General features: G+C 40.6%; 1 protein-coding gene across 1 annotated transcript in view; it reads left to right on the top strand.

The window, feature by feature from the left end:
• Nup98-96 (nuclear pore complex protein Nup98-96) overlaps positions 1-16,054 on the top strand; it is a 101,196-nt gene that overhangs the window by 61,418 nt on the left and 23,724 nt on the right. Inside the window, exons 21-25 of the mRNA XM_080266603.1 lie at positions 2,579-2,960; positions 6,934-6,991; positions 10,337-10,610; positions 13,317-13,520; positions 15,624-15,861. Coding sequence (XP_080122729.1) covers positions 2,579-2,960; positions 6,934-6,991; positions 10,337-10,610; positions 13,317-13,520; positions 15,624-15,861 — 1,156 coding nt within the window. The remainder of the gene's footprint in view (positions 1-2,578; positions 2,961-6,933; positions 6,992-10,336; positions 10,611-13,316; positions 13,521-15,623; positions 15,862-16,054) is intronic.

Here is a 16,054-nt window from a genome sequence, read left to right as displayed (position 1 = left end):
CAAACTGATTAAAATCATGAGACAACAAGAGTAGGAGTGAGAAGATGTCATAGGAGGAGTTATAAGGAAAACTAATTATGGTCAGGGAGAAAGACTGAAAGTCAAGAAGCCGATGATCAAAGAAATGGCAGATGAATACGAGACCAAAGTAGGGGAAAAGTTGGAATCAGTGAATTGGAATGAAATGGATCTGGACAGCCTGTGGAATGCATATAAAGATTGTTTAGTTAGTAATGCTAAAGTGGTGTCTGGTTTGGCAAGAATAACAGCAAAGAAGAAAGGTATGTCATGGTGAGATGAAAAGGGTAAGAGGGCAGTGGAGGAAAAGAGGAAGTGGCTAGAGTGGTAACAGGACAGGGATTCAATTGAAATGAGAACTGAATATATTGAGGCCAAAAACCATGTAAAGAGACTAGTGAAGAGGGAAAAGGAGGAGGTAAATGATGATCTAGGAAGAAAAATTAATGCAAATTACACTGAAAATAAGAAGGTATTCTGGAAAGAGGTGTGGAATTGTAGAAGTGACAGCGGAAAGAAATGTGAAAGAGTGAAGGATGTAAGTGGTAGATTATTAACCCATGGGGCTGAAGGACCAGATGGAAAGAATATTTTGAAAGCCTGATAGATGGGAATAGAGAGAGCAGAGCGGGTGTAAACACGATTGGTTTTGAGGGTGTGCAGAGAAGGAAAGCAGTGCCAGGAAACGTGACACTCGAACAGGTGAAGAATGCTGTGAAGCGTCTGAAAAATGGGAAGGCAGCTGGGGCTGACGAGATGTATGCAGAGATGATTATGCGTAGTGGAGAGAATGGGATGAAGTACCTGTTGGGGATATGTAAGAAGGCATCGATGAGTGAGACTGTGCCAGCAGAGTGGAAAAAGGCTGTGATTGTACCCTTGTGCAAAAATACCGGTGAACGAAGTGTGTGGCATAAGTTTATTGAATGTTGCAGGGAAGGTATATGGAAGAATTATTATTGAGAAAGTAAGAGAGATATCGGAAGTCCTAGTGAGTAATGAACAGGGTGGTTTTAGGAGTGACTGAGGATGTTTGGATCAAATATTTGCAGTGAGATAGTGGAGAAGGCTTGTGAGAGGGACTATAAGGTGTTTATTGCATTTATAGATCTGGAAAAAGCATACAACATAGTAGACAGAGAAAGATTGTGGAAGGTTTCGCGCACGTATGGTGTAGATGGTAAGCTGCTAGGTGCCATCAAGAGTTTTTATGATAGTGAGGCATGTGTAAGAGTAAATGGGCATCTAAGTGAATGGCTCACGATCAGTGTGGGTGTGTGACAAGATTGTGTGATGTTCCCGTGGTTTTTCAATATATACAGTATAGGGATTGGGTGATGAGAGAAGTAAAAACAGGAATAATGGAGAGAGGGATGACATTAATAATGAATGGTGATGGATGGACTATCTCATATGTGTTGTATGGTGATGATGCAGTGCTACTTGCAAATACTGAACAAAAACTTGGTAGACTAGTGCAGAGTTTTGCTGGTGTCTTTGAGCATCATGCATTGAGAGTAAATGCAGAAAAGAGTAAAGTGATTGTAACTGAGGGAGGTGACTCGCAGTGTGATCTTGCAGTGAATGGAGAGAGGCTGGAATTCGTGAGAGTTCAAATACCTGGGTACAGTGATAGAAAAGAGAAGAAAAGGTGCACAAGAAGTGGAAAGTAGAGTGACACAAGGAAGGAAAGTAGCTGGTGCTATAAAGGCCCTGTTAAGAAACAGAGGCTTGAGTGTTGCAGCTGCGCAAGGCTAACATGAAGGACTGTTAGTGTCAACTTTAACACATGGATATGAGACTATGGTGTGGCATGAAAATGAAAAGTCAAGAGTAAGAGCACCGGAGATGGGACTGCTGAGGAATGTATGTGGAGTACAGAGAGTGGATAGGATACAAAAGAATTTGATTTGTAAAAGACGTGGAGTGAGGAAGTCTGTGGACACCAGAATCGAAGAGAGTGAACTGAGATGTTACTGTCATGAGGAGAGAATGGATAACAATAGAGTGGTGAAAAAGATATATCTGATTGAATTTAAAGGGGGAGGAGGCGGGGTAGGCCGAGGAAAAGGTGGAGGGAAGTGGTGGATGAGTGTGTGAGGAAGAGATGTATGCAAGTCGGTGAGGCTAGGGGACTGACAAGAAATCAAGGTGGGTGGATGAATGTTGTGAGAAATGCATGATCAGGGATTTGGCACCCCTTTTTAATGCGACAGCATTCGGATTGACTCTATTGGATAGGTTTATGTGAAGCTACAGAATGTGGTGAAAGTTTTTTGCGTATCAGGTAGTTCCAGGATTCCGAGGCCTTGAATGATGAGTGAATGGAAGCATGGTCCATTGGATTGGGCAGACTTGGAATGTCTGGATGTTGCTACTTCTCATCCTGCCCAAGGGTGGGAAAGGAGGTCCAGATGATGATGATGATGATGATAAGTAAGAATATTGGTTGAAATGTGTATGTAAAAGCAAAATGATGTCATAAATGAATAGATTAATAAGGTGAGTTAAAATAATTACTGTAGTATGAATTTTGATTGAAGTTTTAATTGTATTATAGCTGAAGAGGAGCCTGAAGGTGTGGTGGCTCTACGTGACCCCCGCAGTGAATATATCGTCCTTCCCAGTGGCCGCAGTGTAGGGCAGGAATCAGAGCATGCAGCACCACAGCACTTAGCTTCAATTGTCCCTCTCCCTTCTTCTCTCATGGATGGGCTGCACCACTGTATAGCAGATATGGGGGCATTTATGGGACGCTCCTTTAGGGTTGGTTGGGGCCCTGGATGGGTTGTGAATCATACTGGCCCTGCCCTTGCTTCAGGCAGCTCTGAAGGTGATGGGGAGGATATGCCAAGTCAGGTCACTCCATCACCTCCAGCTTTTCTCTTCATGGGATCCCTAGCCAGCCAACCCAAGACAACACCCAGTGCTGATGGTCCCAGGTATTGTGCATTATTTTTAAAACAAATATTACATCCTTATCTTCTGTGGTATACGGTATAATACAGCTAACCTCTGCTATATTGGACCAGTTGGGGGAAGAGTTGTCCCTGTTTTGCTTTTACTCTTATACAGCGGCAGACCTCTGTTGATACACTGTCATGGTCTTTTAAGTGTAATCAATCAGTCATTCTCATCTTTCAGAACCCTTCCATCCTTACTCCAAAATTTCCACCCAACCCTCCCTTCACTGTCAAACTCCTAGCTTCCTCTACTGTCTCACGGTATTTCTTTCTGTCATTCTTGTACTGATTAGCTACTTATCTTTCTTCTACATTCATCATCCTCTTGCATTCTGGCAACATTTTATCCATTTTACTCTTTCTTCCATACTTATCATCCCTTTGCTTTCTTGCTTCTTTTATCGTTCGTTTTACATTTCATTATTTTATGTTCTTGCTTCCGTTTTTCTTACTTCCCAAGGTACACTTCTCTGAAGCATCTCTCATGCCTGCTGTTTCCCCCTTGAAAGCTACATTGTTTCCTTCTTTCTCTTCCCAAAGCATACGTCTCTGACGCATCTTTCATGCTTGCTGTTTCCTCCTTCAGAGCTACACCTGTATCACTGTTAACCTGTTCCGCGCCGTGTCCGTATATATACGGACAAACCAACAGTGTCAAAATTGCCGAGTCCGTATACATACAGAGTAACTTGTACAGTAATCCCTGTACTATCTGGACACCCACTTTCCGGACATTGTAGGCCTGGACCTTCAGAACCCAAAATGACCAAGAAAAGAAAAAAAAAAAAAAAAAAAAAAAAATCCCCCCCCCCCAATCCGAATTTTTTTCCCCACCCGTAATTTGAAATTGCCATGCAGCGCTGAACAGCTATTTACACCACAGCCCCTTCACCCCTTCCTTCTTCCCCCTCCCCCCTCCCCTGGGTCCCCCTCACCACCAGTTACTGCCTAACTGCGATCACGAGTAGATGCTTATCGCAATGGATGCCGCACTTGCTCGTTTTTGTGAATAAACTGCAATACCTTGCCACTAGACCACACGGGAATTTACAGTGTTGTGCAGTGTTAAGAAATTAGAATTTAGAGTGCAAAGGATTACCGGTAACTGTGGAGTGCAAACTGGTGGTTGAAACTGGCGTGGTACAATTAACAGAATGTGCGGTGTTAAACAATTATAACTCACAGTGCAAAGAATTGCTGTAAGTGCAGCACAACACTAGATTATTGTACATGCTTCAAGAGCATTTTGACCACTGCCAAAGCTTTAGAGAAGGTGGCCACAGACGTGCTGTAAGTACCCTGGCTGAGGTACAGTCACTTCTGATTGCTCATTCTTTGGTTCCTTTTCATTTATTTCTTGCTTTATGTCCATTATTGGTGTGAACAGGGTCTTAAATATGTTTAAATAGTTGTTATGCATGTCCGGTAGGGAGTTATTTAGGTGACTTTCAAAGTTAGACTGGGTTAGGGTCCTTAAGTACAAGTCCAGGAGGCTGGGGTCCACTTTCCGGACATGCCTTTGGCTCTATTACGTTGGATAGTAGAGGGATTACTGTAATATCCTAAATTGCCGAGTCCATATGTATATGGACATGGTTTTTCCCACATTTGCGCAAAACTGTTTGAGTCTGACCTTAACATGTGACAGAAAATGGGATGACAGACACCCCTCCCCTCCCATGCCTTATACCAATAAAAAAAAAAAGGGGGGGGGGGCAAAAATGCATAAAATTAGCACAGAACTCCAACTTCCCATCATCGTAGTTTCGATTGTGGCCACATTACATACACCTGGTTGCGTTTCCTTACTACAAATACTCCATGCATCCACCTACTTAACACCAAAATGGACTACCTATCCACATCAGTTGCTGACGGTATCTGAGAGTAGCCATCTGACGCAAATCTGGGTTATGCTGCGCTGCCAAAGATATTGTGCTTCCTTCCGACTTCCAGTCAAACTTGGAGAACTTCCAATTTATGAAATAACTGATAGTGATGCATAAATAGTGTACCGGTATATAATGAGAGTAATATACATAAATGTAAGTACAGTAAATAGAAAACCAATAAAAGTATATAATCTAAGGAAAATAAGAAATGTGTGATTTACTGTAACTAATGTGAATGTGTGCTGCATGAGTGTTTATAATGTCTTATACTAATATACAGTAACATAAAAAAAAAATGAATGTGAAAATATGCACTTTAAGCATGGAACCCCAACTTCCCATCATCATAGTTATGATTGTGGCCATATTACGTAAACCAGGTTGCATTTCCATGCTACAAATACTCCGTGCATCCACCCACTCCACACTGAGGTGGACTACCTATCCACAACAACTGCTGGCGGCAGCTGAAAGTAGCCATCTAATGCATATCTGGGCGTGCTGGACGAAAACACCTGTTTTCGGGCAGAAAACAGTTGAAGTGAGCATTTTTACTATCAGTAGGCCTATTTTGACCACTTTTCAGGTGTGTTCATAGAAAAAAAAAAAAGAAAATTGAAAATGACTGGCATTCTAGGTAACTTTGCCACTCAGACCCTCAACAATCTAGGCACAAAAGCTGACAACAGTGTCGAGACTGAACGGGCTAAACTGAGCATTACCCCTCTTCTTACCTCGTTTCACAATTTTCTTATCATATACTGGTACTGCTTCTGTCATTCTCATCTTCACAGCCTCCCACATTTCCTCTGTTTCTTTTTCTCATTTACATTCACACTGAAATTCTTTTCAATTTCTCTAATCTTGAAGTTGGTTGCTGAAGGATTTATTTCAGCAACTTCCATTTTCTTCAGGTTCTCTAACTTATTTGCTCATCTAGCACTGGTTCCCTCTTTCATTCATACTTCCATGTATTTCTGATTTTGACCTTTGTCAGTATTACAAAGTGATCTGAACCTGTTAACAATCCTCTAACTGCTTTTGCATCTATACTATTACATAATCTGTAACTGCCTTCAACTCATTTTCATTTTTCCTGGTGCTGAAAATATATACCCAGTATTCTCTAAAAACAATTACTGGTATCTTTCTGCACACACTTCTAATAAAAGCTTGCCTTTCCTATTCCTTCCCTTCACACCTGACCATTCTACAATACTTTCTACTTTATCCCCGACCCTACCATTTGTTTCACCCAAAACAATTACTTTTGTATTTTTGACTTTCTTTTATATATTCATTCAGCTGCTTCCAAAGCTTTCTTTTTTCTTCCATCCCCATTCCTGCTTTTTTTTTCACATTTGCTCTCATAAACAGTTGCTCCCCAGTTTACAAACCTAATTGGTATCTAAAGTTCGTTTTAACTTAAAAAGTAAATTTCAGTTATATATTAGGTCAATATAACAGATCTTGGGTGAACATTGTGAACACAGGTCCAAAACTGAGCACCATTATTGTAGCTTTTGTTTCAAGTACAGTCTTCTGCTGTTTTGTGCATGTTATTAGTAAGCAGACACCCCTGTGAATGGTGAATATCCACAAATAATGAAGACCCATCTTGAAGGGTCCCCACAGATATAATTTGACATTTGATGGCCTATAAATTTATCCTTGGTAGCTCCCTCAAACATCACCAGATATTAGAACCTACTTATTTGAAGTGTATTTCAGATGATTTAGCAGCAACTTTTGTTGAAACATCCTGAAATACTCCTTAAACTTGTGCACTGTGTGATTGTCTACTCATCCACAAATAACTGAAAGTAGGAAAGTTGAAACTGCCAGAAGTGAGGGATAATTGCACAGATTGATCATTAATACTACCGTCTATAAGTTTAATGAGTAATTTTTACAGTACGGTATTTTGCACTTTCATGAAACAATAACTCAAAATATTTCATTAAAAAATTTATAACTTGAAAGAGTGTAAGTAAAGGAGCAGCTGCACAGATTGCTCATCAGCATACATTTTATATAGTAAAAATGTTTTTCATTTCCAGGTATAAAGTAGCAATGGAGAAACTTCACATGATTTTGCCAGAACCACAAACCATCAGCGTAAGTATGAAGTTCATGGCAAGTTGTTCCTAAAATTTGTTACTGTTCTGCTCTGATAAGAACCATAGACCCTGTGTATGCATTGGTAGTTTCAGTCTAGGGTACTGCACATCCAAAGCATGCATACAGAGACCATAACCAATTTTAAAAATTTAGTATGGCCTCTAGCCCTCCAGTCTAACTCCCAGCTTGCCTACGGAAGACTCTTTATGATCCCAACTAGAGTACAGATATGCATCCTAAGGACACAGTCCATTGTATGCGAGGTCTTTTCAGAAAGAATCCAACCATAGGCTCTTAAAAAAATAAATAGCTAACCTGTTCAGCTAGGACATTAATCCCCCTCAAAGTAGGCCCCTGACTGACACATGTAGCCCAGTGTTCTTCTACTGCCTGAAACATTTTTCAGAGTTGGTTTTTTATATTTTCTGCAGGTGCTTCATTGCATTCATCATGACCTCTTCTCTCATCTCCAATTGGGAACCCTTCAGTGGAGTTTTAAGTTTGGGGAATAACCAAAAGTCGCACAGAGGCATGTCTGGTGAGTAGGGAGCCCGCTGGACCTGCAGGATGTTGTGTTTGGCCAAAAATTCCTGAATCGGTTGAGAAGAATGGGCAGGAACGTTGTCATGATGCAGCTTCCAGCTTGCCACTCTCCAGGGTCTGGTCTTTTCCACTGAACTGCGTCATGAGGACGAAAGATAATGTCAGGGTAGTAATGTTTGTTGACAGTCTGACCCGTTTCATATTCATGATGCACAGCACCACAGTAGTTGAAAAAAACTGTCAACAAGCATATTACCTTGCTGCGGACCTGTCATGCCTCTTTTGGCTTTGGCGACCCTGCATGCTTCCACTGGGATGACTGAGCTCTGGTTTCTGGACCATACTCATACACCCAAGTCTCATCTCCACTGATAACAGTCTTCAGAAAGTCTGGAACACAATTTGCACACTGCAACACGTCTTGAGCAGCGTTCATCCGCAGAGCTGATTCACGTGAAACTAGCTTTGGAACGAACTTGGCAACAATTTTTCACATGCCAAAATCATCCATTAAAATTTAGTGTGCTGATCCACCGCTGATTCCAGTTTCAGTAACAGTTTCTCTGACAGTCAGCCAACAATTTCCCATGACCAAATTGCAGACTTTTTTTCACATTTTCAACACTTCTGTTTGTTGATGGCTTCCCAGGACATGGAGCACTCTAAACTGACATTCGGCCATTTATGAAGCAATTATACTACTCCGTAATTTGAGTCACCCCAGTGGCTTCATTCCTCCAAACTTGCTGGATCTTCCGTTGTTTAAATTTGGGTATCACCTAGTTTTGGACAAAACTTGATGCAGTAATGTTGTTCGACTTTTTCGGTCATCATGACGAGCGCGGGAACGCAACGAGTATAAGGTCCATGACCATGAACACAGACTGACTGACAGCCATTGAGTCACACGTGGCAGCTGCCATTAATCATGCATGTGCACGAAGGTCTTGCACTGCATTACACAAAACCCTGCCCCTATCCTCCAACTGGTTGGTGAAAAAAAAATGTCGGATACTTTCTGAACAGACCTCGTATAAAGCATAAGGCCGTGACATTAAAGAGGGTTAAAGGAAGAAAAGATCAGGGGGAAAAAAACACCATTATAAACCCCAGCTTTTCTGCTAAAAACCCTCTGTGACCCTAACTAGGTTATAGATACCTGGTATGCCTCTTAAGGGCATAGCCTATTGTACAGAGGTAAAGCAGACACAAGACAATGACGTTGAAGAGGTTATATGAATATAAAAATGGGGAAAAACTATCTATGAAGGCTGTTTAAGCTGTTTGGGAGGGTGTATCAAGAAGCATGCAGTGCAGTCGATTTCCTTTTTCTGCACGTGACATCCTTCGTACCACTTTTAACGACTGTGATTGAGATTTGTACATGTTGAGCCTGTGCATACAGAGGGTCTGCTGTAGACTATGTGCCATGGCATTTTAATAATCCTAACCAGAGTTGTGAAATCCAGAATTAGGAAGTTGGCTCAACTTGCTGAAAAGAAAAAGAAGAAAAAAGAATGGTTCTGCTTGCTGAAAAGAAAAAAAGATTGACTCACTAATACAAAATTAGTGTAAATAAAAAGAAGCAGGTAAGTAGCACATCAAAAAAAATTTAGATTTTTATTAACTTAATATGTTGCTTAAAGGAGGTTAATGTCCAAAATCCAGTGGAAAAAAAAATGAATTGACAATGTTACTCCTATCTTTAATTCACAATAAGCATTTAGATGGTTAGGATCTAGAAATATGGTAGACAAGAGAAAGCACAAATGTGAGATAACTTATCAACAGATTACCCTGTGAAGTGAACCACAGTCATTCACTCGTCATTCATTGTTTTTCTTTGCCTTACAATAACCATTCACACATACTGTTTGTTGTTATTTTTCGACTTTCTCTCTCTCTCTCTCTCTCTCTCTCAGGTCACAGTAAGTTGCAAAACCAGACCATTGAAGTTCCGTTGTCATTTATGAAGCTGATTTTCCAGTTTTCCCCAGGTTACACCACCAAGTGTTATAATATTTTTGGAGTACCTATCATGACAGCCAGACTAACCGGTACATCAGATTAGGCATAGACAGTTGGGACAAAGAGTGTACAGGAGGTAGGTTATAATGTTAACCCATATAGTCCCATTACCTCTTACTGTTGTTTATTCTTGCCAATACAAGTCAGTTTTATTTAGCATTGGGTGGCCCCTGGGTGAAGTTCATGGAGGGTATATCTAACTCTGGAAGTTTTAAAAGGTGCATCCCAAGGTAAGTAGTATAAAACATTGGTGATAGCAAGGTGGAGGTTCATGTTATAAAACCAGGGATGTTTTCATCCTCAACTTGTGAATTGAGGGGAATAGGAAATTGGCTTCTGGATACAAATGGAACTTTAAGTAACAGTATTTCTTCAGTTTACCGAGGTATAAATCACATGAACGTGAAAAAGAGTACTGTCCATACTGTATAACAATGTGTTGTATGGTACATCATCGGATTGACTGGATTAACCCTTTCAATCCGTTAAGTTTTAATTTTATTTTTGTCATCTTCAAACAGTTTTATTTACCTCTGGAGAGGCGCTTTGAACAGGAGGTGGTAGATACAGCCTTTGCTAACCTCTTCACTATTAGAGATTTACCCTAAACTGAATAAAATTGTCTGGTGTGACCTCTGGGATAAGGGATTGAACAGAGAGGCTGCCAGAGATCGAGCAGTGTGAAGAACTGCTGTTAGGTATGCATGCAAGCATATTGGAACCTTTATAAATGATACGACTGAAGGCGTCAATCTTCAATACACTTTGCAGGCAGTGACTGAGGCAAGCTTAGAATGTGTCCTGGAACATAGCGTCCTGGAGATGGTTCGGCCTGATGACCCTGCTTGCTGCCCCTTCTTCAGACCTGCACACTCCCTTGATCTCCTCCACCAGCTGGCAGATACGGCTGATGCACATGCTCGCAGGGAAATGTTCAGAGATGCTCCCTCACTCAAAGACTCGCATACACCTACAGCAATGGCTGAGATCATGAGTCTGTGTGTGGCACTGTGGGGCCAGCTTGGCTTCTACTGTCCAGAATCTGGTGGGTGTTACAGACTGCAAAGTACTATTCAGGTAGGGATGAGGGTTTCAGGTAAAGTTGAAGGATGAGGAGAGGGTAGAAAGTGTGAAGGGTGAGAGTTTAGGGTGTGGAATACAAACCTGCCAGTTTTTCATCTTACAAATTTTATATTCATCTTACAAATTTATAGACATGCATAACGTGGGATTTATAAAACCGTTTATATATATATATACATCATGACTGAGAGGTGCAAAAGTTGATTGAAGTAGTGGAAAAGGGCACAGTATAATAGTATGGAAGCAACACTTAGCCTGCTTGATAAAACAGCTTTAAGTCATTATTTCATTTGGCCTAATTACCAGACCAGCATGAATAAACTTTAAAAAATCACAAAACAAATCCTTTAGTATAATAACAGGATGCTCTTAGACTACAAAATATGTATGCCACTTTCATGCATGGAAAAAAAAAAAAAAAAAAAAAAAAAGAGAGAGAGAGAGGGGCACACACTTCATCACTTCAGCCTTAGACCCATACTGCCTTGGTAATTTCATGTTGCTTCATCCCATTCCACAAAGAAACCAAACAACCCAGCACTACACTTCACAAACATACTACAAACAACTACCCAGCACTACACTTCACAAACATACAACAGACAACTACCCAACACTACACAAACATACAACAAACAACTGCTCAACACTACACCTCACAAACATACAACAAACAACTACCCAACACTACACAAACATACAACAAACAACTACTCAACACTACACTTCACAAACATACAACAAACAACTACCCAACACTACACAAACATACAACAAACAACTACTCAACACTACACTTCACAAACATACAACAAACAACTACCCAACACTACACAAACATACAACTAACAACTACTCAACACTACACTTCACAAACATACAACAAACAACTACCCAACACTACACAAACATACAACAAACAACTACCCAACACTTCACAAACATACAACAAACAACTGTCCAACACTACACTCCACAAACATAAAACAAACAACTACCCAACACTACACTTCATAAACATACATTAGGAGCATACCTACTACACACCACTATAACCATCCAAAACTTTCAGCTAGATAACCTCCGTCATGAGTCACCATGAGATATGCATCGCTTAGAAACAACCCAACCCAGAGAAAGAGCAGCACATGTAGCCACTGCAATGTGGTAATTACCTTTCCCTGCTCAGTAATAAAACAAAACACAACTCACAAGCAATCCACTGTGCTTTCATTTAAGTGCACTCTCTCACACCTCATCACACAAATGGAAAGTTACCATCAAGCAAAAAGACCTCCACATTACTGCATGGTCAGTGGTAAAAGTAAATGTACAGTGTTCTCAGATTCTTTTTTTCTTAGTTATTTACTTTTCAGTTGATTGGTATGTCATTTTCCTTTACATATATATAAACAGAGGTTAATTAAACCCTTCAGCTAGGTGACATTTTATATTTCATTCTCACTACTTCCAGAAAGTTTATTATAAATAAAGCCCTTATTAAACCACTTTAGTGGTAGATTGTAATGACCATCATACACTCACTGGATGCAGTGCTGCCTACTTCTTCCTTCACCTTTATCACTTTTTATGTGTCTGCCCTCCTCTCTTCCTATTTCTCCCATCTTTCCTGTTAAAATGCTCTTTTTTCCATTTCAGGTGACTTTACTCTAAGTGACAGGCCTAATGGTTTCCTGTAAACCAGGAAACCATTTACAGTGCTGGGTGGTAACCACATCAGGGATGGGGTCAAATACGAGGGACCAATTACAAATACACATACTGTATTTGTCAAGAGGCAAATACAAATATTGATTTTACTGTATTTGCAAATACAAATATGTGGTTATTGCACTTGACTGTATTTGAAGCAAATATGGCTAACTGTAGGATCAAATACAAGTACACATACAAATTGCAACTTTTTACATTTTAAAATACAATTACAAACAAATATTGATTCTACTGTATTTGCAAGTACAGTACTGTATAGATACAAATACATATTTGGCCCCATCCCTGAACCACGAAGCCAACTTATACATGTTCTTTACGTGTCTGCAAGTGAGTTGGCCGAGCGTTAGTGCCCCTCCCTGTAAAGCATCTAACTCAAAGACAAACGGCCACCCCTTATGGGATTATGGCATCTGGCTATAGATAGATAAATTAACTACTTTGGTAAGAGAGATATTTCTCGAGTTGAATAAAATCATCTTAAAGCAGTAATACTAGAGAAAGTCATTGCTGTATGTTGCATTTTTTCTTTCTACATTCAAGTTGTTAAGCTTAAGCTAATTTACTGAAAAATTGCTGAATTAAAGTTCCATTATTGCTTATAAAGCTGATTTCCCAATTTACAGGACCAGTTGGGAGGAAAAGGTTGTGATATTTTGGAACACATCCCAGACCTTTAAATACTCACTGTATGCCATCTGATTCAAGGGGTTAATCCTGTTTCTTGGTACTGAAGATGGACACCTTCATATGGTGGCATCAGCTTAATGGTGGCTCTGCTTTCCAGTTATACAGATGTTCTGTAGTTCTTTCCAAGTCCCCCCAAAAGAGGATGGAGGACTGCAAGAGAAGGTTAACATAACCAGTATTTTACTGGATTTACATGCAAATGAACTGGGTTACCACAAGAGTTCTCTTGCCTACTGCACAACAGATGGTGAGACTCCATACACCATCTCCCGAGCACGAGTGGAGGCAGTGAGTCAGTGGCTGGAGAGTGTGAGTGAGAATCTGGTGCAGAAAGAAGTGTCAGCTGCTTTTAAGGGAGAACAAGTGGAGGAAGGATACTTGGATGCCATCTTCTCACATCTTACAGCTCGACAGATTTCTCAAGCTTGTATTCTCGCACAAGACAAGGGTAAAGATTTATTTATTTTTGCAAATCTTATATTTTTTATTCTCACTGCCTTCAGGCAGTTTTATTTTGCTTAGAGAGATTTTTCAAACTGGAGGGGTTAGATATAGCCTTCACTACAAGAGAGAACCTGTAGACTAAATAAAAATGTCTGCTTGCAGCAAGAATAAACTTAATATCTTTCTCTCTGTTGAACACCACCTCTCCTCCTCTAAGCCTCACCTTCTCTTTTCTCGCTGTTTAACACCACCTCTTCTCCTCTAATTCTCACCTTCTCTTCCACACTGTTGAACACCACCTCTTCTCCTCTAACCTCACCTCATCCCCACTGTGACTCAGCTGTCTGAGGCAGCTGATTGCAAACTCTTCTCTGTATCCTACTACTTTTCTACACTCATTTCAAAGCCAAAGGTGGCTGTTGTGTATATATATGCAACAACCTATCTTGCTCTCATGTTCCTGAACTTGAATCTTGTGAATTCTCTACTCTCTGCCTTCGGCTTTCCTACCATTCTCTGACTAAATATATCTATCCTGTTTACTTATCCCCTAATTCTGCTGACTTATGAAAAAAACTTTGACTATCCTACTTCTGACATGGAACACATCGTGTCAATTTCCATCCTCTGAAACCTCTATTAAAGTATCACATCAAAGGTACTCTGACACTTGCCTGCTGGCCACGAAATAATAATGGAAGGTGTTTTCATGAAGTATTTTAATGCAACACAAATATGGAATACATAGCTAAGGGATCATTGTATTCAGCATGTGTTAGGAGTGTAATGCTGTATGGTAGTGAGACCATGGCAGTAAAGGAAGAGGATAATTGTAGGCTCAAATGAACAGAAATGACAATGATTAGGTGGATGTGCAGTGTGTCCCTAAGTGTGAGGCCTGGGGGGGGGCTGGGTTTATGATCGAAGAGTTGAGAGGTAGGATGAGACTGGAGACTATTGGTGTTGTGATGGGGAGAGGTAGATTGAGGTGGTTTGGGCATGTGGAGTGGATGGGGGTGCATGTGGGAGGACTGGGTACAGAAAGTGAGAAGTGTTAACATTAGAGATAGGGTTGCGTGAGGTAGACTGAAAAACCCGTGGGATGAGGTCATCGAGTGTGACCTAAAGGATAAGGGACTGATTAGGGAGGCTGCTAGAAATTGAGCTGGATGGAGAGCTGCCATTAGGTGACCAAGGCCGATGCATACAAGCACTTTGGAACCTTCAAAAATGAAATGAAACAAAATGAGAGCATGTTAGTATGAAAAGCAGAGAGAGTCTGACTTTTGGGAAGGACAAAGGAATATGGAAAGAAAGCAGGACACAGTACTGACAGGGAATTGTTGGTGACTTTTTGCTTGTGATAATACAAGAGCTTTTTTGATGAAGTATATTATCACCCATTATTTATATGCATTGAAATAACTTTTTAATGATTTTATCTTTTATCACATTAGGTATCCCTCATCTTGCACTGTTACCCATTATTAATAATCACTGAAACAGCTGTTTTACCATTCTGAATTCATATTTCATCACTGAAGGGAGCCAGTCTTGTAACACTACTGATATATAGTATATGGATTGAATAACTGTTTTTACCTTGTTGGCCTTATCATTGATCATACATACATGATACATCATCTAATCCCGTGTTGCTCATGAGGAGCGTAGGGACCCGGGGCTAGGCAAGTTGGTCTTGATATTTAAGATGAATGACCAGCCTCACTCATCCCTGAGTGGCATTATGTGAGCAATAAACCCCAACCAACCCTTGGATATAAACCTGCACCGGCTCAATCTGATTGGAGTGCCACAATTACCCACTAAACTACCAGGTGCCATAATTTGGTTATATGGTTACCACTCAGTGTAGTAAATGGTTTCTGGGTGTACAGGAAACCATTTGGCTTGTCACTCATGTAGAGTCACCCATAGCCAGAGGGAAGGGGAAAGAATGAAGGAAAGAAAGACAAGAGGAGGGAACGAAGAGAGGAAAAGGCAGGCACCTGAGAGCAGCACTTGATCAAATGAGTGGGGGGGGGGGTCATTCTGCAATGCAACTTATTAATTATTTGTTGTAATAATTTATCTCACATCACTACAGGAGACCACCACCTTGCACTGCTATTGGCCCAAGCATGTTTTGGGCAGGAGGCCCCTCGTCTGTTCCTTGGACAGCAGCTGGCCAACTGGGCAGAGGGTGGCACAGATTCTCTTATGGCCCCTGCTCGCCTGACCTTGTATGCCCTTCTGGCTGGTTCTCCTACACACCATGCCTCACATGCCACTGTCAACACTTGCATTGGCCTTGACTGGAGGAGGGCATTTGCATTGCATCTCTGGTTAGTTTTTTGCCTCAAGAACTGTAGTAGTACAGCATATAAAAAAAAACAGCTTAGAATACGTTCATAAGTGCATTGTTTTTAAACCAATTCTGCATGTGACAACTTGTTTGTTGAACTGTATTATTACTTAACAGCTAACCATTTGACTAAACTGTTGCACTTGGGTACGTTATTCTAATATTCTGGCTAA

Source organism: Coenobita brevimanus, chromosome 21 (assembly GCF_032717465.1).
Source record: "Coenobita brevimanus isolate Jiangsu-jjx chromosome 21, ASM3271746v2, whole genome shotgun sequence".
Lineage (NCBI taxonomy): Eukaryota > Metazoa > Arthropoda > Malacostraca > Decapoda > Coenobitidae > Coenobita > Coenobita brevimanus.
This window is presented reverse-complemented; position numbering and strand designations above follow the sequence as displayed.